A 24,111-nucleotide genomic window follows, 5' to 3' on the forward strand; every position below is an offset into this window, starting at 1 on the left:
GTAGGACATGTGTCTCTAGTCTTCAGTGGAGCTTTGGCAGCAGGGTCACTATCAGAAGGCTGAATGCCTCTATGAACATATTCTTTTGAATCCTGGCATGTCAGGATATTGCATGTGCTTTGGCATCAGTAGGTTTTAGTGGTGTGCACCACATTTTCTATACAGAGAGAATTTCCTCATAATTTTGGATTTAGTGGTAATTAAAGAACCCATTGTTATTAGGGGTCAGGCAGAAAGGGAATTTATGCACTCTTACTTCTGCATTGTTGGACATTTGATTATAATTCTTCTTCTGTGTCTCTTCCCTCAAGTAATCTATGATGGTGGCTTCTCACTTTCTTCATATAAGAACTTTCCTGTTCCCTTGGTAATTCTTGGTGTCTGTGAATCTTTTTTGATAATCATGTATGAAATCATAAATCATCAGCACATTTTGCCTCAGTATGTCTGCTCAGCTGTTTGACATCTTATAAATTACCTGCTAGATCTAAGTGCTTCCAGAAGGATTTTCCTGTCTGTTTGTCTGTCTCAGAGTCTCAGAGTCTCTTGGTAGCTCTTTTCTGTGGGAATCGTATCTGTTCTTACTTTTTTCTTTTAAATTAGGTGAGACAGATCACTCTCTTTCTGACTGCCCTGGTCCCGTTTACTGTGCTCTCATTTCCTGTCAACCATAGATATTATTGCCAGTAACTTCTAAAAATCAATTTTCATCTCCAGTATTGATGCAAATACTGAATAGCAACAGCTCTCTAACTGATCCCTGCAGAAATCCAGTGGAAGTATCTCATTTGCTCAGTCCCCAATTGACTCAGCAGTCTGTCAACATATTCTGAATTCAATTACCCTGTGGTTTACTGTTTATATTGCTAACTTCTAAAAATAAAAATTGCATGTGGTAATAAGCCTTCATGGAGTATGGTAGTACTTCTTAAAATTTTTGTATAATAAATGACTACTCTTTCTGGCAATTTTATTTGTTGATTTTGAGCTCTGAAATTAATTTGCACTGTCTCAGATATGTGTTACAATCTGATTATAAGGGAGATTAATTAAGGTGCAAACAAGACCATATGTCAAAGTCAATAGTATGGATTTTATTTATCAGTAAATGTGAGGCAGAGAGAGTGATAGAAAGAAATAAAAAAAAGAGGAGGGGAGAAAGAAAGGGAGGCAGATTAGGGGAAAGTTAGTCACCACCCCTGTGAATCCAGGGCATCCTGTTCATCTTTTTCTTCTGGTCTTCTCTGTGGTGGGTGTCCCATGAAACATAGATTTCAGTTGGTATTAATATACATTCAGGTGTACATGGGAAAGCCCAAGCACCTCCCCTGTGAGGGAGTTTTACACTGTCCTATGTAGCAGAATCTAAATCTGTTGCAAAACTTTGAACCAATTGCAGCCTTCTGATGTAAGACCTGAGGAATGAGTCTGGGGACCTTTGGGGATCTTTGATGGTTTATGAACCCATCTAAGACATGAGAGTCGCCTCTCATGTGGTTGTCCCGTGGTGGTGGATGTTCACTCTCTCTGTATTATATGGACCAGATGTTTTGCCGTCGCACTCCCAAAAACTCACCTCCTTCCTTTTGGATGCATTCTTCTTTCCCAGCCCTGTTTACTTCTCCTTAGACCAGAGGTAGTTGGACAGTAGTGCCACCTTTATCTTATCTCAAGTTCCCTGTCAGGTGGCTTTACTCACAGACTGAATTCCCATCAGGAAGCATATTTGTAGGGATGGAATAGTTGCAGGTGATCTTCTTTGCACACTTTGCTACAGTGGGCAAAGTCCTTCAGTGATCTTAAAAATGTTTGAGCCATTAACCCTTTCAGTCTCACACATTATGTCCATTTTTGTTTATGCGTTTGCTAAATTCTGAACAGCTTCCAAGACAACTTGGAAGAATATTTTACACCTGTGCCAATTTTTTTTTTCCCTAAATGAATATCTTACTCTCTGGGTTTTATTTCCTGTCAACTGACAGGTGAATTTTCTCCTGTTTCTACTGTTTGTGTTTTCTTTGGTTTTCTCCTATATCTGAGACTGGTAACTCCTAACCTAAACTACTTTAACTTACCTGTGACATAAATATCCACCTGTCAGAGTCCTGCATGTTTATCCAAGCACTCATGAAGGTTTAACAGTTTGTGTAGAAGATACTGTCAGGCTCAGGCTTGCTGGAAGTTTGAGGCACAGGCATGTCTGTGACAGCTCAGACAGAGATCAGGTGTGCAACGGGATCTGGGAGGGAGTGGGTGTGCTCAGGACCACATAGCCCTTTTATGGGCTCTGGATATTTACATTTGGTTAAAAGTAACATCCCACTTTATTACTGGCACATTAACCAAGTTCAGCTTGCTCCACAGCTAGGTGTTTTGGTGTGCAAGATGACTGATACTAATTCAAGTACATAATTACTTAATGAGAAGCTTGTGGCAATTTGCTCTTTTTCAGAGTCCATGGCTATTTGTTTTAGCACTAGTGATGTGAGCTTGAACTCTTAACCAGGTGCCTAGAGATCTGCCGGTACAGTGAATATTACAGGGAGAGAGTGTCAACTTGAACAAAAAGGTTCATGAGCAAATACTGATGAACACACAAAAGTTATGATGAAGTGGTTTGCTAGGGAGATGCTTCAAGACAGTCTGGTAGAAGATTTTTCTTTGAGTACTGTGTGTTATCTGACAGGAAAAAGGACCTAACTCACTTTTTAAGTAAGCATCATTTTGCATTTCTTTTTGGTAACAAAGAATAGGCTAATTGCAGAAAGAGGGCTTTTGGTGTTGATTATACTACTCTTCTACTTGGGCTGGAAATTTATTTCCTCTCCTTTTTTTCTTACTGCCTGCTTAATAATTTTTAAAAAAAATGGCTTTTCAGTTGTGCATTCTGTCTTATTTTTAAAATCTTTTGTGTTGCTCCTCTTTTTGAGGAGCAGTATCTCACTATAAAGCTGCAAAACCTCTGGTACATGTTCAGCCTTCCCTGTCCTGTGTTCTTGAAATCTGATTAATGGTTCACCAGTGCTCTTGCCAGTGTTCAGGCCCAGCTGGATGCAGGAGGAAGAGTGTGTGTCTCTCAACTTGTGTGCTCTGTCGAAGTTCGTCTTCTAAGTGTGGCCTTTCTAGTGAAAAGGTTATGGTGATACCTGTGGAGCTGAAAATCATTCTACATTAACATCACCTTCTAATTTGAGAATATGTATGGAGCAGTTCATGCACTGTGGTAATTACACTTACAGTAAGATTGTGACTATATGAATCTGTGCTGACTGTTTATCATATTTTCAACACCACAAAAAAAGTATTTTTGATTATTTTTTATTAGGATTACTTACCATTGAACAATCTGTCATAAATGATTGCTTCTGTTTACAATTCTCTTGACTATGCCCTTAGCTCAAGAAAATCCCAACCCCAAACCAGACCACAGTCTGTTAGCACACAAAAACAGAATAGGGGCCCTTCAGGATCTCTCCAGGCTTTGTGTGGGCTAGCATGAAGGTTCCAAAAAGTCAATTGTAAGCAGCTAAGTGGGAATATTTCCATATTTGAGAAGAATTTCTAGGTAAGAAAAAGCTATCCGTGCATGGGAATATAGCTGCAGTGCCACTCTGTCCAGAGACTCCTTGTTCAGAGGGAGTGTGGGTGTTTTCTAAACTGCGTCTCAGGGTAGATACAGACGTGATTCTCTCTGCTGCCAGTGCAATAACATATCTTTGTGTCTGTCTTTTCATTTGCATGTCCGTTTGTCCTAATTTTCTAAGTAGTAACTAGTATGTGCTGTGTTCTTGTAAGGCATGGTTCCCAAAGCTTGTGAATTTATTTCTACAAGTGGATACATTCACAGTATTATTATTTTTAACAAAGCCTCTTTTGAAGTCTTGAAATTACTTCTGTTGCTGTGCTACCACTACTGTTACGTGCTCAAGGCTTGAACTGTCAAGGAATTATGAGGTATTTTTATCCTGTGACATTTTAAATTATTCTCTCTGTAGGGGAAGCCTGTGGGAACGCCAGATGCTGGTGCCTATTTCCGTGTGCTAGCAGAGCATGAAGTAGCTGCCTTCTTTACTTCACCAACTGCAATTAGAGCAATCCGTCAGCAGGACCCTGAGGCAGCCTTAGGAAAGCAGTACTCGCTGAAAAGGTGAAGTAAGGATACACTGGAAGTTTTTTCCAGAAGCAGGCTGCATGAACTAAGAGTAACAGAGTATCTGAGGTTTTGCCCACCTCCATAGAGTGCCATTTTAATCTATTCTTGAAAATTTAGGTGTACACATATTTGCTTGTAAATTCTACTGACAGTTTTGAGGAGATGAAAGCTGTTTAAAAGTCTATGACTCTAATGTTAAGAGCTGAGTTTGGATTCCTCTCCCATTTTTACTTTATTCCCCTGTGCTTATACTCTGTAATACAGTCTTGGATTATGTCATCCCATACTGCTTTTTCTGCATGACCTCTCATTTTCTTAAGGTCACAGGATCTTTAGTGTTTATTTAATCAGAAGCTAGTCAGTGTTTTGGTTGCTCCCCCAAAACTTCGTTACTCAAAGCACTATTTGCTGTCTTGTACTGCTTTTAAGGTGCTTATCACTATACTATCAGCATGCTTCAAAGTCTTGGCTGAGTTCATCCTCATAAATCCTCTGTGAGGTGAGAGAGTGGTATTATCTGTATTTTGCAGATGGGAAGCTGAGTCAAAGAGAGATTAAGGTCAAAGTCTTCTGTTAGTTTTGAATATCTAGTCTGAGCCACTAAAATATCACTGTTACAAAGATTGTAGATATGGTTAAAATATAGTGTTAGCATTATATTTATGAAATGCTTCTCATAGTAACTTAGATTTGTGAGAAATATCACTGTTACAAAGATTGTAGTATTATATGGTTAAAATGTAGTGTTAGCATTATATTTATGAAATGCTTCTCATATAACTTAGATTTGTGAGGGTCCAATACTTCTACAGACCGAGTTTCTGTATCTTATGGCAAACATTCTGAAAATGAAAAATATGTGGGTTTAGACCACATGTAATTTTGAAGTTGAATGATTTGCTTAGCATCAAACAGGGACTATGTCAGACTGTATAGGCAGTATTCATTCACAAGAACATCTATTACCACACTTGTTCAAAGAGAAGGGAAGCTTCATTAGACCTCCACATTCCTAATTGTTCAAGAAAGTTTATTATTAGCAAGCTGGATTTTTTTCCTGAGGTATTCATTGCAAGCTTATAATTACTTTTCTTCCATCTGTTTTGACTGCTATGATCAGCTCTTCCTCATCATTGAAATAAGAAAGAAGCTCATTTGAGAGACTAATGCAATATTGTCCTATGATATTTATTGACAGGAAAGTGATTCAGATTCTAGAAAATTTAATTGCTGTTCCTTGGCATTTCTTAGGCAATTACTTTGTCTGTAGAGTATTCATTTAATAGGAAATCTGCTTACCTGCTTTGTAAGTTGCCACATTCTCTGGCCAGATGAGAATTCTAGATACGAGTCTACTTGCAGTATCTGTTGCCACAGATGTAAGGAGGTATTTCGTCATTTCTATTCACTCATATCAAATGAGCTTCTCTACTTGACTGCAGCTTTAGTTGTCTCATAATTCAGTCAGCTTTGGACCATGTAGTTCACTGGGATGTCATGTCTTTACTAAACCCTGTAATGCAGCATTTAATATCTAGTAGGTGCAGTTGTTAAGAAAGTCTATCAATAAAATTTCCTTTCTAGGGAAATATTTGGGTTTGGATGTTACTTTTCTATTCAAAATCAAGTGAATTCTGTCTGATTCAGTTTGAAAGCAATCTTACTTTTTAGTTCATTTACTTGATCTATGATGTTTTCTTCTGTGTTACATGGTGAAGAATCTTTGAAAGGTCTTTCTGCTACATGCACTAAAATGGATTCTTACTTTCGAAACTGCATCCAGGAATGCAGTCCTGAAAGAGGTTTCCACCATGGTACATTTTATTTCTGAAAAGTTGTGTTAAATAAATGGTAAAGGTCATTGTCACTTAAAAAAAATAATGTTAAGAAAGACAGTTACTAATAAAGAAAAAAAGTGGTAGGCAATGCCAGCTTTCATACCTAATGGAGCATTTGATTTACAAGAGTAAATTGAATTATAAACAAACTTGTGTTCTTTTGAAATGACATAATTGAAATAAAGTACTATTTAGAATTGATGTTTGTGGCATCACTGGCCTCTGCACAAAATTATATATATGTGTTTTCCAAGGGTTTTAGTATGTATGCTTTAAATTTCTTGTGTCTACTGGAGCTAAATCTTGACATTTCTTTGCTTTTGACGCAAAATGCCACCTATGTCCAAAACACAGCTCATGCTTAATGGTAAAACAGATCTTTAGTTTTTAGTACTGTGGGTCAAAAGCCCTGTTCAACCACAAATTTAAAGAGATCTAAAGACATAGCTTTTGATAACATCCAGTGCTGCTGAGCACTGCTGCCTGTCGGGTTGGAAAAAGAAGTAACATCCAAATTCCATGAGCTTTGTCTACCTGAGCATATTCTGTTCAGCTCTTTGAGCCCATTCTCCTCTTCAAAAGGTAGCTCCATAATACCAAGCCATTAATTCTTCCCATATTTGGAATCACACTTCATCCTACAATTGACATAATTGTTGTGAGCTGGATTGTTCTAATTTCCAAACAATTGACAAGTGACGGTTTTGCATGAAATGTGGCAACAACTCAGTATTTCAGATTAACGTACAAGTAATTTGCCATTTGTGTCCCATAGTCTACTTTACTTGCTTAACTTTTGGTCAGTTGAGAATGTTTTGCAATTTTATATCAAGAGCATTTAGAGATTCTATGTTGTTCATCTGATGCCAGATAATAATGGACTTTAGAAAGAAACATGAGAGTGCATAAAAACTGTGCAGAAATAATGAATATAAAGTAGATAAGAAACTTCCATTATCTGTCTCGTAATGCAGGAGCATTTCACATTCAAGAGGATGTGAAATTAAAGTAGCAAATTCAAAACTATTTGAAGGAAATATTTTCTCATAGAATTGATGTTTCCCACATGCTGCTAGGAGGATATGTGATTAAGACCCAAAACTTCTTAAAATTGGAGTATGTAATGCAGTTCTGCCTGCTGCCCCCTACTCTGTGCTGCTGTTGATCGTACATGGCCTGTCCTGGTGGAGTCCTGAACTGTGCTCATGAGCAGCCTTTGTGGAGCTGAGCTGCAGTTGTGTTCTGTGTCTCAATCTGTGACTCTGTCACCCAAACATCCAATGCTTGGATTCACATATTCAAGGTAAAATATGTTCAGGGATGGAAATGAATGTATGCTGTGTTGAACAATATTTATTGCTTCAGGATCATTAGGAACGTTCATCTGTCCCCTATATGTCAGGTGACATTTGAAGTTCATTCTGCTGAACTACTGTATGGGGCCTAAAAGCTTGATTGTACTGAATTTCATGTTAGGAATTTAGGTTTTCAGAGCAGCTGAGGACATGTATTTAACAGAGAAACTTTGGGACCTTTCTTCTCAATTAACAGCATTGGAGGGATAGATAATTGCAGTAACAGGTGACTTACAAACTTTGATGTTTTAAGTGGGCTTTAAAAAAATAGTTCAGTGGGACATTTCATAGCCATTGCCATCCCTTGTTTTGCTATACTGTTTGAGAGGAGAAAATAATTCCATGGTTTTTTTGCTTAGACTTGAGGCACTTTGCTCTGATACTCTTTTTGATGGTTTTGTGCTTTTAAGTTTGCCAAAGAACTAGTTTTTCTTCTCATAACATAAAGTTGTCTTTAGCCTGCAGATTATTAAATCTGATTATTAGAGCTGGCAATTCAAAAGAGTGGAATTTTGCTTTTGGCTCAGAGGATAACAAGATATCTTAACTTTTCCCTTACTCATATGTTCTTGGTGTTTGTCTAATTTGCTTTCTGGATTTAATTTCCATGGATAGATGAAATTCTTAGTGTTTCTAAATGATAACCCTTTGAAGTTAAATTTGTGTCATATGATGAGTTTTAAGTATTCTCTCTTTTTGTGGCTACAAATTCACTGGTTTTACAAAATCAGTGCAGTTTGTGTCCACTTTTGAAGGACAAGAGTGAAGTCCTGTGTTCAGTAGTTGTCTTCATTCAAAATGCACTGAGGAAAGACTTAAAGGGAAACAAAATGTCAGTGACGTGCATCTGGCTGTGGGAGATTGTACTGCAGTGCTAACGAAGATATCTACCTAGTTTCTGTGTACAGAGCGTTTAATTTTTTTTTTACTTCAACTGACAGTTGCTTGCCTCTGGTCTCCCAAAGTCTTTGCATTCAGCAGATAAAGTTTATTTTTCATTATGAAGTATTAAGTAGCTTAAATTAATGCTGCAAATATTCTAGTTGTTACTTAGAAGAAAAGAGAAAACAAAAAGTAAGTCCTCCTTTGTCTTTTCCCTTGATCTGGGACAATGGCCAGAGACATTTATTGTGTTCATTATCTTGTTTTCCTTTCTACATCCAGATCAAGATACAGACTTTATTTTTATTTAAAGGTTCAGAATGATGTTTGTAGCTGGTGAGCACTGTGATGTGGACACGCTAGAATGGGCAAAAAGAGTCTTCAAGGTACCTGTCTTGGACCACTGGTGGCAAACTGGTGAGTGGTTTAAAATACCCTTTGTAAAATACAGTGATGAGAGTTTTCAGACTTGTTTCCTGAGTCTGAAGGTAAAATTGTTTTTTCTTGCCATGAACATGTAAATAAATGTAAAAAAAAAAATTCAAGCAAGAAGAATGTTTTTTGGAGGTGGTCTGAAAAATGACTTCAGGGTATTTTTAGAAAAACGTGACATTTGTAAAACCTATATAAAAAAAGATGGTATTTTCTGGTACCCATGTTTAAAAAAAGAATTTTGTATCAGTATTTTTCCAGGTGTGTTTTATGTTGTTTGCATGTGTGACAGTTGTGTGACAGAATGTTTGCTATTTAAGGCTTAAACCTAAGTTTTTTGCATATATAATTTGTGTAATTAAAAACAAACAATCTGCTGCATAGAGTAGATTCCTTGGTCTTTAATACTGTTCTGTATGGATGTCATCCAACTTCTAGTGATTATTTTAGAATGTTTCCTATTTGTTTCAGTGCAATGAAGGAATCAGAGTACCAATCTATGGGTAACTTTGCAAAAATTCTAGTTGAGTCCTGGATTAAGACTTGATCAAATGTATCTCCTTATAACTGTGAATTCATATCTCTTTAAATTTCACTATTGGAAGCTTAAGTTTGGATTTTGCTTCTTACACCCATTGCTGATTAACAATGGAAATGTATTACAAAAGCTCCTGCCTGCCTGCCTGCCTTCTGCCTTCTTTGCTCCCTTCCAAGAAATACCTCTTGTGTTTTCTGTGGATCATTGATTTAAGATGTGTGGTCTCTTTCTCTAGAAGGGAGAACCTCAGAGGGTTTTTCTATGATAGATTAAATAGAAGCTATAGACGATTAGACAGAAAGGGAGAAACTGTTATTTCATCTATATATTATGCAATTAAATAAGTTGAGGATGCTTAACATGCATTTTTTAATTAAAAAAACCCCCAAAACACAATCTTAGATAAAAACGGAAAAGGTTCTGGAAGATAGTAGTGTCATTTTTTATTTAATCTGGGTTTAATCTGCTGATTAGATGATTAAACCCAGGCAAAAGACCTCTGTTTTTTTCAGTTCACTATGATCTTAACATCTGTAGGCAGGCTTGAATGAGAAATTAACTGAAAAGGGCTAAAAAATCAAATATCTTTGAGAAATCACTGAACTGTCAATAATCAGTGTTACTGTATGTAATTTTGCACGTGTTTTCATCTGTCTGTGCAGATATAAAGATATATATTACATATAAAATTGCCATAGCTTTCGCATATATTGAGTGCAAAATTTTCATGTTATAGTGTTCTTTCAGATGTATCTCAAGTACATAAATATCAATGAGAGATTTTAACCACATGGATATAATGGAACTTAAACTGTCTAGAGGTAAGACTGTGTTGTAGACATTTTTCAAAGAAGACTAAAGTTCAGCTCAGACGACAGTGTGTTTCTTAATTTGTATATTCAGGGCATGCTCTTAAATTAAATTGTACCATGACTTAGTGAACTAAGGCCATTTCAAATACATTGTTTAAGAGCATTTAATAATTTGACTAGAGTGAAGACCCAAGTGATTTGTGTGGGAATGTGAGCTGTTGAATGAAAGCAAGGCTTTCAGTCTGAAAGAAAAAATGTACTAATTCAGTTCCTGTCAAAGAACTGAATTTCAAGGGATAAGGAGCTAAGAATCACAGAGTCACTAGGTTAATAAGGACTTCCTGAGCTCATTTAATTCAGTCTCTTTTCTCAGGCAGGGTCAGAGAGAGTGTTGCCGAGGATCCTGTCCAGTTTTGAGTATCTCCATGGATGGGGATTCTTTGGCCAGTCTGGGCCAGTGTTTGACTGTCCTCACAGTAAACGCATATTTTTGGGCTCAGATGGAATATCCTGGTTTTAGTTCATGCCTGTTGCCTCTTGTTCTGTTAGTGAGCATCACTGGGAAGTCTGGCTAACAGTTCTTTAACGTGTGTAAATACTGGATGCCTCCTAAGAAGGTCTACAGGGTGCTTTCTGTGAGAAGCTGTCAGAAGCTTCCTTCATGTCTGGCAGAGTCAATCCCTGGCACCTCCAAAGATGGATGTGCTGCTAGTCATGCTTGGGCCAATTGGAAACGGTGGTAACATGGTAATATGTGATAATGTATTCAAAAATGAGGGAAAAAAAAATTCTTGCGTAGTTGTAATTGCAGCCAGAGAAGAGCAGTGTGAGAACATGTGAGAGAAACAACTCTGCAGACACCAAGTGCAGAAGGAGGGGGAGGAGGTGCTCCAGATGCTGGAGTTGGGATTCCTCTGCAGCCCATGGTGCAGCCCATGGTGAAGCAGCTGCCACCTCCAAGCCATGGAGGTCCACGGGAGGCAGAGATCCCCCTGCAGCCCATGAAGGAGACCCACACCATAGCAAGTGGATGCCTGAGGGGAAGTTTTGACCCTGTGGGAGGCCAGCGCTGGATCAGGCTCCTGCTAGGGATCTGTAGATCCATGGAGAGAGGAGCCAATGCTGGAGCAGGTTTCCTGGCAGGACTTGCTGCTTGTACTCTTTCCTTGTCTTTCTTGAATTGTGGAGAATAGAACACAAGACTCCAGATGTGGCCACGCTAGGGCTGAGCTGAGGGAGAAGATCACCTTGCTCAACCTTCTGTTCACATTTTTCCCTATGCACCCCAGGGTGTCACTAGTCCTCCTGGCCATAAGGGCACTGTGGGCTCATGGTCATCTTGTCATCCACCAGGAATCCCAGGTCCTGGAGCACAGCAGTCATTGCTGCAGGTGAAAGCAGTCTTCCCTTCTGCTGTTTACTCCCCTCTGCTTTAGCAGAATACAAAATAAATGCCATTAATTGTGAAAAGAACAAGCAGTTCTGTCACATTCGTCCTTATCTGTCACTTGTCAAAATGTTGAAAGTGGATTTCTGTACTGGAAAAGCCATTTCAACCAAACACTATTGGATTTCAGCACATGAGGTTAAAGGTGTATGTACTGAATGTGAAATATTTTACAGAATAGATAACTGGCTGTTTAATTCATTAGAAATAGGCAAGGTTAGTGACTGATGGCAGAATAAGGACCCACAGATGCAGAAATAACAATTTTCTGAACTATCTCCAAAATAAAAAAATGGCATGCTAAAAACACGATAAAAAATCCCTAATTACTTCTGTCAGGAGGAAGTTGAAATTATTATCTGTGTTATGTAGAACTAATAAGTTTTTAAAATGCATTTTTTATAACAAAATGAATTATCTTTTTTTTGCCATTTAATTGTAGCTGATGTTGTAAATTGCTGTTTTGTTGTATCTCAGATTGAAAGTTTCTGACTTACTTCTACATATGAAAATGCTTTTGACCTTTGCTAGTCTGACAAATTGGTACTTATTCCCAAAGCTGATATTTATCTGCATTCTTCCAAAACAAAAGCATTGTAAAACTCTGAGAAATTCTGACATTTAATTTTGCCGAAAAACTGTAGATCTTACTTAGGCAGTTATGTTGGCTCTTTGAGCTGAGGCTAAAGCAGAAGATGGAGGAGGAGAAGTATCTGGGTAAATAGTGTTTCTTGCATAATGGGGTAATTTCTATTCCTTTGTTAATGACTGAGAAAGGTAAGGAAAAGATGAGTTTTGTAGAGATAAGTGACTGAGTCATCATTTGGAGATGGAAATGAGTATGGGGGAAACAAAAGGCTGACAAAAGTATTATAAAATAGGAGTGTTAACCACTTCCTTCTTGAGGTTTAATAAGATGTCTTCAAAGCACTTGCCCCCTTTGCCATATATATATAACTAGAAATAAATCAGTATGGACAAAGAAATGTGGATTTGTTTCATTTGTTCTTGAAAGATTTTTGGTGTGTATTTGAAATCACTGTGAATTGAAGCAGTACTTTGAAACAGAAGAAAGCTTTCTTTAAGGGACTTCAAAGCAGCTACACCTGGAAAAGCTGATTGCTTAAAACTGGTTTGTGTCAGTATGCCTTCATCAATAACACTCATTTTAAATGTTAATGTTTGTGTTACAAGTATAGTAAGCACATCTTAGAAACTGTGAAATATAAGTCACAGGATCAGTGAGTGGCAAGGAAGATTTCAGGCAGTAAGGACTGGGAAAAACTTGCTGTTTTCTTTTGAGATACGACAGTGGATGAAAAAATGTTATTTCCTGATCCTCTGATCCTATGCTCAACTGTACCTGGAGAGAGAAAGTTTTGTTTGGGTTGGTTCAGATGTTAAGTTTTTGCTTATTTATACAAATTGACACTTAGCACTTCAATAGCAATTTTCATCTTCAAAGTCGTTGTGCAAACTCAAGAAATTAATACTTTTGACACCCCTGTGAAGTAAGTACAGTTATTCCAGTCTTGCAGACATTAAATAAAGAAAGAAGAGTATCCTGCCCCAAGATATCCCAAAAGTGTTAAATTCAGTGTCAAAAAAAGAGATTTTTTTTTTTCCAGAGACATAAATTTTCTGGTCTTATTTACATATATTTTGTGACTTTCTTTTCTGAATAGGAAGTGGAATGCACATTTTGGACCTTGCTTTCTCTCTCTCTGTGTAGTTATGTTATAAGGCAATGATACAGTTGCTCTATTTTAGTATTACAGGTAGTTAAATTACAGAGCCTTGCCAAATTTGTTTGAAGCAGCCTACACAGTGTTTGTGTTGTATCTGCTGTGTGACTACTCTCATTCTGAGGGAGGGGTCTCAATAGACAAAGAAATGTGAGTTTGGCTTGCTTTGATTTTGGAGCTAGCTTTGAGTTCTAGAAAAAAGAAAGGGAAACAGCCAGGAGGTTTAGCTGTGGAAGCAGAAGGCTCTGAAAGTTTGTGTTAAACATCTTCAGCTGCTTTCATGTTAGCTAAAAAATGAAACTCTGTCATATCACTTTTGGCATTTTGAGAAAATGGTAAGTCAGATTTCCATTTCTTCATAATAAGTATAGAATATGAAGAGGTTTTTGTCTCTTGATGTTTTTAAATAAAAACGTTTTGAGACTCTGCCTTTGAGGATGTATAGGAAAATTCAGATGAAACAGAACTGAAGCTGAGAATTCAGTGATAAAATATGACTTTCATAAAATCTCAGTCAAGAGATGTGTTTCCATAGAACTTTAGTTGAGTATTATAGAAATGAAAGTTACAGAGTGTGCAAGTGTAGTAGGTTCAAATTGGAATAATCTACTATTTCCTGAGTATGAACTCACTAGCAGGCAGAACTGTGAAATAATTGTGTATATTTTGTATTTTCATGGAAATAGGCTGCCTTATCCAGTAAGGAGTAGGTCTCTGCAGCAGGCATTAGGGCAAAAATCAAATGGTAGTTGATACATTATGGCTGCTGGCAAAGAAGATTATATTGTACACTGTATTATAGTGCACATTTTATTGGATATTCTGAGACAGTGTGATAAAATTTTCTGGTAGGAATTCTCCAAGTTCTGTAATATAATTAATAATATACTCTATCACTTTTAAAATTATTGTTTTTCTTTATCTGTGTCTTACCTCTAAAACATGCAAATGCTATGGCGGTAATATTTTTATTAGGACATTCTGGTGTTGGGTAATTATATATGTGGTGGTTTAAGAATGGTTATACAGAGCTTTTATGAGGACTGGTACAAATGTGCCATTGAATTCAGTGTAAAAAATATGAATCATGGATACGTGTACTCAGATGAATATATTTCAGTGGACTACTTCTGAGGCAATCAAAGAGTTTATTAATGTGATCTCCAAGCAGCATGACATGGTCCCCAGACTTCAGTTTCCATTGTGTTGCCTTGGCAACATTGTGCACAATCACCTTCATATGAGTATCTGGAAAGATGGATTTTGCAACTAAATTGTTAGCTAATCTTTTCATGTTTGCACTAAAGAACTGCTCTTTAAGTGAACTACATTGTCAAGGTAGACCTCCATCTCTCTTTTGTCAACTGGATTCCACATTTTGTTCTTCAGTTACCTTCCACTTTGCCCCATTCAAAACTGCAGATCCAGTGATTTTGTTCAATGTCATGAAATTCTCAGACCCAAAGCCAGTAGGAAAAGTAAACTAAAGAAAGGATGGCTGTTTGATTTGCAACAAATAGTCACTTCTTGACATTTTTTTGGAGTGACAGAAGTTCATTTCTCGAGTTACAGGGACCAGAAATCTGGAGTTGGAATAAATTTGTTTAATCTCTTTTATTTCAAAGTCCAGGCAACTGGTTTAGGTTATCAGGTGCCTCAGTGTAGACACAACTGCTTTCATGCTTTTTAAAGATGTGTGCATCCTGTCAAGACTCAGATTATATTTTTTTAGTGAAAGCTGATAACCTGCAAACAGTTCTAGAGAAGTGGGAATTACTTGGCAGAAACTTTTGCTGCTCTGGCCCTGATTTACTGTCCCCTGATCATTATTTACTGGATAACTGAATTTATAACAGGCATTCCTGACATTTTCATGTCTCCCCCTGGAGACTTGCATTCTATCCTTTAAGGGTATGAAAAATATAGATTGTTTCAGCCATTGTTTGCTGTTGAGTAATTGCATTTGGACTGTATCATTAGTAGCAGTATCTCATCATTCCTTCAATGTCATCCTAAGACAGCCAATTCAAACAGGTTTTTGGTTGCCCTTATTGAAGGGGAGAGAGGAAAAGGTGTTTTTAGTAGCCATGGGCATTGGCAAGGCAGAGACTTGACTTTTCAGTTCTGTGTGGTTTTCCCATTCTTGGACATCAAAGAGGTATGTCTGGATTATATACATATTCTCTAGGGTGGTTTTAAGGAATCATTACAGCTTCATAGGTTTATTGTGGCATTCAGTGCTGTTCACTGTCTTTCACATTTCACAAAGTGTCTTTCCTCCAAAAATATTTTTCATTTGAGGTTTGTTTCAAATGTGCATTTCACATGGCTTTCAGTTGTCCAGTGCATTTTGGGAAATGTATCCAGATGCTGGGCCTGGAGTGTTGTGCCTTGAAAAAAAGAAATATGTTTTTTAAATTTTTATTTATTGAATTTATTACAATTTGAACATGGTTAAGTCAGTAATGTACTATGTCCTTCTAGTTAAAGAAAAAAAAAAGCATGCATCTCTGTACCTCACATTTCTGTGAAGGTTTGCTTTTCCTCATGGCTATACTCTGTTTTTTCCTCACTGGTCAACTCCTCCTCTGTGTTGATACAAATTCATTATTAGCTGTGCCACTGCTAGTCTGCCTCATTTGTGCTGACATTTTCTAATTTAGAATTGATAAAAAGTGTGTATTAAGCTTTTCTGTTCCCATTTGACTTCAGTCTCTCAGTGCTTATTAATCTTAATCTTTTCTGATTGTCTTTCCACATGCAGGCAGGGACAAAATTAATATGGATGAAGTATAAATGTTTCCCTCCTTAAAATTTCATTGATATGGTTTAGATGATTGAAAATAAAAGAACTGTAAAGCAGTCTTAAGTTATGAAGATGAGCCATGGGCAATATTTAGTGTGCACTGAATATTTGGGTTGCATTTAGGCAAAAGAAGAAGATGAGGGGACATGAGGGGATATTTTAACATATCCATGTTTAGGAATGGATATGTTAAAATAGAATAGTGCAGTCTCATCTGTCTGAAGGAGATGAGGTGTGACAGTGCCTCCAGTTTGTATGAGTGTGAAGATGTTACAGCTTGTTGATCTCTTTCTGTCACATGGCAGCTGCTTTTCTATGTTGCTCAAAGTGAGGGTAGAAAGTGAGTGCATCTAAGATATTAGATCCTGATAAAGATACCTGAATTGCACATTAGTAATTTTTCCTGTCTTTTCCATCTTGTCACTATTACTATGCATGCAGTGTATTAAGATTCCTCAAAACAATTAAACAGTAAACAGTTATCACTGAAATGTGTAATTAATTTTTAAATTTTCCATTTATCTCTTAGTATTTCATCATATTTCAGTTATGATGTCACAGTAGGATGAAAATAATTTGAAATTTATTTTGTCTGAAAATATAATTTGATGCATTGCCTGACTTAATGTATTTTTAAACATGTCATCTGACATCTTCCAAATACAACCAAAAAACTTTCTGTTCTCTAGTCTTGGCTGTCATTTTGTTATAGGCAATTTCTAATATGTACATGATAATAGCCTATATAATATTTGGAGGCAAAGGACCCTGGTACTTACAAAATGAATACATAAACTTCTTGTGCTTTAATACTGGCTTGCCAGTTAGTGATAACCAATTATTTTCTACTTTGGTTTTAAAATTTGTCATGGCCCACAAACCCTTAACTAAACTAGTTGGACCTACCTTGCAGTTCTATTTTTTATATTTATTTTGGAGATTTCATTTAAATGTGCTTTGAAATCTTCAGAGACCTTGTGTATTTGTATAATACCAACCCCCACAGTTTGTAAGTATATTCTGTCATTGGATAATTGTGAAGGTGAGCCTTGGATGAATTTTAATGGATTTGGGTATTGATTTTATTTTCAAATAAGTGAATTGAATACAGGAATAGAACTGTTATATTGGAAGTATTTGGCCTTCACAAGTGTAATATGTATTCATGGTAATAGATGCATTATGACTCCCAAGTGCTTTAAAGCCTTTAGAAAATGTTAAAAAAAATTGCTGGTTTCTCTTCTGACCTTCAATTCTAAGAATAAGCATGGAAATGCAGGCACTTTCAGAAAATACATTACTTTATAAACAAAATGGATTTCTGTTTTGAGAAATGGAACTTCAGATTTTTCAAAACTTTTAGCTTATTTTGTCACTTTTTTTCCTCATAAGTCCATGAATTTTAGCCACACTTCAAAAAATTATTGCTTCATTTTCTATTTATATCTCTTTTCCATGTTTTTTGAGTGAAGTTTCTGCTTTACAGTTTCTACTTTGCAGTTTCTGAGTAGAGAAGTTAGGCAGTTAAGAAGGGCTTTTTTAAGGTTCTGTGTACAATTTAACCCAGTGAGAAAGGTTGAATTTAATTTTACTTGGGTGTGTAGAATAGGTGAAAAACACTGTTGTTTTTCTATGTTGCAGTTAACTTCTAGAGGTTTTATGTTCTGTTTTATAAAGTGCTAGTGGGATGAAAAAACATTTTTTGAAGCCACTTCAGGGTAACAAATTCTTCTGATCTTCTGCCAAATGAATGTAACCTAAATTGTAAGCAGCCTGATGGACAAGGTCATGCTTTAGATGTGAGAGTCTCTCTAAATAACATTAGAGCATGAAAGTCTTAACTGAAATTCTTTCCAGCTGTTTACTGCAAATTCTTTACCCCAGCTTTATTTAAGTTGTAAGGAGTTGAAAATCTCCTTGTAAGACAAGTGTGGAAATCTTGATTATAAATCACCAAACTTGTGTAGCTCACCTTAAAGCTGATACTTCTGGAGGTTTTTGCTAAAGTAGAGCCCTGCCTCCTCACTTTCCATATTTTGTTATTCTCTATGCACCTGATATTTATTGTGTTGATGCTGCATGTGCTTAATTCACATGAGGATTAATTAAGAATTCAGTCAGATGGAGAAAAAATGCATTATAATTACAGTGAGTGTTTAAGAATTTTTATGCTGCATGTCATAGTCCTCGGAAGCAAGGAGTGAAATGAAATGCTGAACAATGCTTGAAAAAGTTTTTGAAGTTTTGCTACTAGCCAGCAAAAGCTTTTATCCTTTAGGATCACAGACTGTCTTTAATCTAATCTAATGGTATATTATGTGTAAATTGGATTTAATTTCATACTTCTTTCTGACACCTGATAAAACTGAATCAGGGTAGCATTCGAAATTTACAGTTCTTCAGTCCTTGCTGTCTTTTTGTAGCTCCTCTCACTTTTTTATAATTTGTTGTAGTACCATGCTATATATATTGCTAAATAGAATTTCAGTAAATGTGAGCTCTTTCATAAAATTTTACTTCATTTGAGAAGCTTAAATAAAATTAAGAGGAAATGAGTAAAATGGATGGGGGGATTCAGAGTATAACTATCATAGCTCTGAAAATAATTCTCATTAGCTTTTACTCTTAGAATGTGGTAAAAATCATGGCCTAGCAATATATGCTAACAATGTGGGTGCAGCAATGCTGTGGATTTTTGTGGCAGCATCACACATCACATTGTATTTGGATTATCCAAACTGTCCATATCTGTGCTTTGGGTGCTCTGGGATAATCGTGGACAGGTGTTATCTCCTGGTTTTAGTGTTGATGGATAATTAGCATCATTAAAGTTTGTACTTTAATACCCAGCATCAGCCATGTGTGCTTAGTCTTTTCACATATTAATAATATAATGTGTCATGCAGCATCCTGGTGTAGATCTCTTCCAGGGAAGCAGTGAAGAGAGCAGCTTGGCAAATTTACACAAAATACTTCTGAGGCCTTGCCGAAGGCCTGGCTGAGCTGTACTGTATAGAGGCGAAGCAATTATCTGAAATTTTCTTCCAACATCAGTAAGCATAAGACTGGCTGATGTTTGGGCTACCAACCTGCAGCATGACTGTCTGGGCACAATTTGTCAGGGTTAACAGTGCTAAATCCAAGCTGTGAGTGAGGCTACTTACCGCTGCTGCAGTTAGCAGCTTAGAAGCTTGCTTGGCTTTTAGTGATAAAGGACTGATGGAAGGACTGATGGAAACTGACTTCTTTGCTCTGCACAGTTGTATGCTGAAGGATGAAGGAAATGAGGTCTCTGTGCATACTTGATGATCTGGCCCCTGAATCTTCAGGACACTGCCGGTGCATACTATTTCTGCAATGTGTTAGATTCAGTTTTATTTTAAGGAAGCAGCATGGTATACTGTGATGCAGATTTTGAGTCCTGTAATTCATCTGGTACTGTGGTTTTCTGTTCCAGAATGCCCAATAGTCGTTGCCTTACTAGAATGCATTTTGCTGTAACTTTGTTGAATTCTTCATTCACCCTTTCTGGCATAATGAAAATGACTGCTGTGTGGAGGGAGCATATGGAAGGACTCTCTTCAGAAGTACATTCTTGTGGTGTGGGGGGATTTGTAATGAGTTGCTGCCTAAGCTTTCCTGCTTCATAGACTCTCCTTTCCATTTTATCAGTGCAGTCTGCTGCTGTAGTAATTCCTTTCATTCCCCACAACAAAAGTGACAGCCTTGCCAGAAGAAACAGCATCAAAACAGCATAGCTGCAGTGAGAATTTTGTGTATTATATTTATTGCATTCATTAATATGTTGATGGATGACAGTTGCTCCTTTTTCTTCTTTCCTTCTCCTGCTACATAGCAACTTCTTACCTCTTTTGTATGCTTTTAGTGTCTCTCCATTGCATTCTAAGAAATTCAAAGCAGACAGTTTTACATTACCAACTTAGCACAGCCCAAGCTCAAATATTCATGCCAAAATGCAGTGTGTTTTGCTTAAGTATTTCCTACCAAAAAAGCCAATATTTCATCAGCATGGCAGTCTACTATGATGAGGAATATGAGACACAGTCTAGAAACTATAACGTATCAGGATTGTAAGTGGCACGGAGTAAGAGAATGATTTTCATCTTGAAAGTCCCGAGTTATTTCAAAACTGTTTATTTTGATTGAACTTGACTGTTGACTGTGAATGAGGAAGAGAGTTTTGAGCACAAAACCTGCTAGCTGTTGCTTTGCATAATTTGGCAGAACACAGCTTCTGCAAATCAGGCACATGAGTACGTGGAAGCTTTCCAATTAATAAAGTCACAGACTACCCTAGCTAGTCATAGGAGAATGCACTTTTTGCTTCTGGATCAGCAGCACCTTCTTTGGCATAAAAATTGTTTGCCAAGGTGCAAATGCAAAAATGTTCATGTATCATACTACTCATTAGCTGTCCAATTTATACTGGATATTTCATTAATATTGAAATAGCTTTATAATAGTATCAGTCACCTACTGGTAGTGTGGGACAAAACAAAGAAGGTCAGATCTGTGATTACTGAGGACTATTTTTTTACATTACCCTTATCCTGAAAAGATGAAGCATAAGGAGGGATTTTGAACAACCTTGATTTTAAGGCCATGTCTGAGTAACTCTGTCTTTTCTGTCTCAATGAAGCTTTTCATTATCCTCAGAGGTACGCCATATTGTTTTCATTATAACTCAGAGCAGATGTTGTATACCTTTACCATACTAGTTGTGAAACGTATTTCTCCCAGTTTAAAACATTGCTCTTCTAAATAGCTGTTTGATTGTCACATCTAAAGATGTTATGCAGAAAGGAAATTGGTTTTATGATCTGGTTGTCCCTGAAAAGCCTTCCACAGCTGGAGGACAAGCTAACTTGGTAGCTTACTGAGTGGACAGTTAATGTGCGAATGTTTGCAAAAGAGACTGTAAGACAGACCTACTGTTCTGTTCCTTGCATTAAAAATATGGAAGTTCCAAAAGTCTTCAGCACTGGAAATCTGTCTAGGTGCTGTGCTTAATTTCAGAGAATCTTCAACTGTAAACAAATGTGTGTCAGATAAGGGATGTCTGTTCCTATGTGCAGAAACCTGATGTAAGGGATAGGTGGAATACAATGTACACTTGACAAGTGGTGTCCTTCTTCAGACTGTTACTGTTTCAACTTTCCAGACCTAAATCTTTTAACCTGCCCATAGATCCTGAATTGAATTGTAAAGAAACCAACCTTAATTGAAATCAAATATTCATAAGCAACTTTATTTACTGGAAATCATAATAAAGGGTCACACAGTATTTGTACTACACATAATTGTTAAGGAAAATATCTCTTTTAAATAACACTTAAAATCCTGTGTTCTTCTGAGCAGTGATGATTTCTTTTCAGGAGGATTTTGAATTGAATTCCCCTTTCAACTCAGACTGTTTTCTTGGTGATAGAAAAAACTGTACCAGAAAGAGGCTGTTGTTTCCTAATAAGTTTGAGAAATTGATATTTCAATCCAGCATCCTCTTTGAAAGATAAATGTTGATTTCCCAAGAAATGTACAGCACAAAGCTTCATGCTGTCCTTTGACAGTACTCCTTTGTGATTCTATATTGAAAGGGAATCTTTAGCATTCAGGAACATTTAATCTAACCTAAAGAGCAGATGCTTTTGGGATTCCCTCTCTGAATTATTATCTGATCCAAGTATCAAAAACCTCGTATTTTTTTCCATGTATATAAAAAGTCTTACTGCCCTGTGGGAAGTGAATGTATGGCTTAGAGATTAGAGCACTGGATACATATGAAAATTATATAGCCATTGATAATTGAAAAGACAATAAAATAAAGAGCAACAGTTTTAGAAACCTTTTCACAAAGTTTTAGAATTTGTGATTCTCCAGAATAGATGGACTTCCATTCAGGCAAAAAGCAGGTAAACAACCAGACAAGTTAGTACAATGGATCTTCCTTTCAAGTTTCTGTTGATTTCATTAGCAGTGTACTAGGGAGTCAGGCAAACCCAAACTAATTTTCAGTAATTCTTCCACTCCCTTTGCGGTTTTTGGATTCAGACTCTTGATGAGAAATGCTTGTCAATTCCCAGTCCACACCAATGTTACTGGTACATCAGGCTAACAGTGATGCTGTGTTCCCTGTCTCTCAATAGCAAACCTAATTCCTGTGTTTTGGTGATAGGAGACTATTGTTCTTGTGTCGCTGTCGGGGCGGTCACGATACGAAGTAGAGACCACAAGGAGTCTCAGATGGCAACCCTTTATTATTGAACATGGGTGACTTTTTATACACTTTCTAGTAATTTATGCTTCTTCTACCTTATCTCTTGGCTACAATTAATCAACATAGCACCATTGGTGAAAAGCTACAGTGACTTCAACTAACTTCCTAAAAATACTTCGTCTAGCTACCTTATCTTTCTTTAATTCCTTTCTTCTCTTCGTCTCCTTAATTACAGCCTTGGAGAGAGCTACTTATCAGTTTCTTCTTGCTTCCTCTTGCTTCTTTAGCTAACAAGTCCACTGTTAGCCCCTTCCACATTCTTGCCAGATCTGATGCAGAATGTTTTGTAGCTCTTGCTGGGCAGTATGTAAAGCAACATGTACGCCGTACTTCCACTTCTTCTCCTAACACAGTCAAAAAGGAAATTCTCCATTCTACTGTCTTTTCCAATTCTCTGTTCCTTCTGTTCCAAGTAAAAGAGGAAAATTCTTCAGTATAAATACTGTGCAGAAAATAAAGCTCCAAAACTGTTGAATATATTCTGTTTTTCTACAACTTCTCAGAGTGATCATGGATGGGGTATGGTAGATCATTTTGATATTGTGTCACCACTGTAACTGTAGCCTGGGTGTTCTGTGTCTTAGAAGAAAAGACTCCCCCACGACTGTGCAGGGAATTTGCACAAAGTAGAGGATGGAATGGGGAAGGTTAGGAAACAACAAAGCAAAGTTTTTAGCCTGTCTTTATTAGTGTGGAGGGTTGATAATTTTTATTCTGTGTCCCACAGTTGTATTTAGGCCCTAGTTCAGCAGTGCTGTAAATGCTAAGCTTTCAGCTACTTACTAACACCTTACTAAAAGCACTACAAGAGTCTGTAAGTTTGTTTTTTGTTTTTGCTTCTATAAGCACTTGAATAGTCACATAACTTCCGGTGTGGAAGATTAATACTATGGAGGTTGAAAAAATTCGCAGTAAAAATTACTTTAATGTCTTGGTGCAAGCATACTGGAAATAGGTTTGAACATACTGATTAAATATATATATACCTCTACAGCTGAAGACAAACCTGCTTTGTTTGCTATGTGGCATGGACTATGAATTACAGGCCGAGTGACCTGAGACCTCATCAGAATGATATAGTCATGCTTTTAAAGTCTCATCCTATGTTCCTGCTAATATCTAAAACCACCTACACTTTGTTTTCTGTGGCTCAGAGTTAGAGCAACATTTCAAAGTAATTTCTGTAGATTGTTTCCTTTGAGGGGAAGAGTGAAGAGCAACTGGGATTTTTTCAGGCTTAAACTCTCTTTTATATGACTTGATAATATTTATTCTTCTTCTATGATAACAACTCTGGTAGTATAAAAATGTTGTGTGAAAAGAGGGGAAGGTGGGGAGGGAAGGATTTCTAGCTGCTTAACTGTGGGGATGATTAGGAAGGTGTCAACATTACTGGGAAGCATTGATGACAACTTTCTGACACAAGTGGTGGAGGATCCCATGAGGAGTGGTGTGCTCCTCAGCCTTATACTAACAAACAGGTAATGAATGCCTTGTTGAAGATGTGAATGTTGAGGGCAGCCTTGGATGTAATGACTGTTGTGGAATTCAGTAGTGGGCAATAAGGAAACAGGACAGCAAGACTGTAATCATGGACTTCAGGAGATCTAACTTTAAAAGGTTTTCTTGAAAGAATGCTGTAGGAACAGATACTGCATGAAGAAGAGGGTTCCAAGGGAACTGATTGATATTCAAGAATCACTTCCTCCAGACTCAAGAATGATGCATCCTGATGAGTAAGAAATCAGGCAGAGGGGAAAGAGATCTATGTAGATGAATTGAGAACTCCTGTCATTACTTAAGTGTGA

General features: G+C 37.0%; 1 protein-coding gene across 1 annotated transcript in view; it reads left to right on the forward strand.

Moving 5' to 3' along the window:
- ACSS3 (acyl-CoA synthetase short chain family member 3) overlaps positions 1-24,111 on the forward strand; it is a 65,217-nt gene that overhangs the window by 20,529 nt on the left and 20,577 nt on the right. The window contains exons 7-8 of the mRNA XM_039703942.1: positions 3,996-4,147; positions 8,542-8,645. Coding sequence (XP_039559876.1) covers positions 3,996-4,147; positions 8,542-8,645 — 256 coding nt within the window. The remainder of the gene's footprint in view (positions 1-3,995; positions 4,148-8,541; positions 8,646-24,111) is intronic.

Source organism: Passer montanus, unplaced genomic scaffold, assembly GCF_014805655.1.
Source record: "Passer montanus isolate IOZ18808 unplaced genomic scaffold, ASM1480565v1 scaffold17, whole genome shotgun sequence".
Classification (NCBI taxonomy): domain Eukaryota; kingdom Metazoa; phylum Chordata; class Aves; order Passeriformes; family Passeridae; genus Passer; species Passer montanus.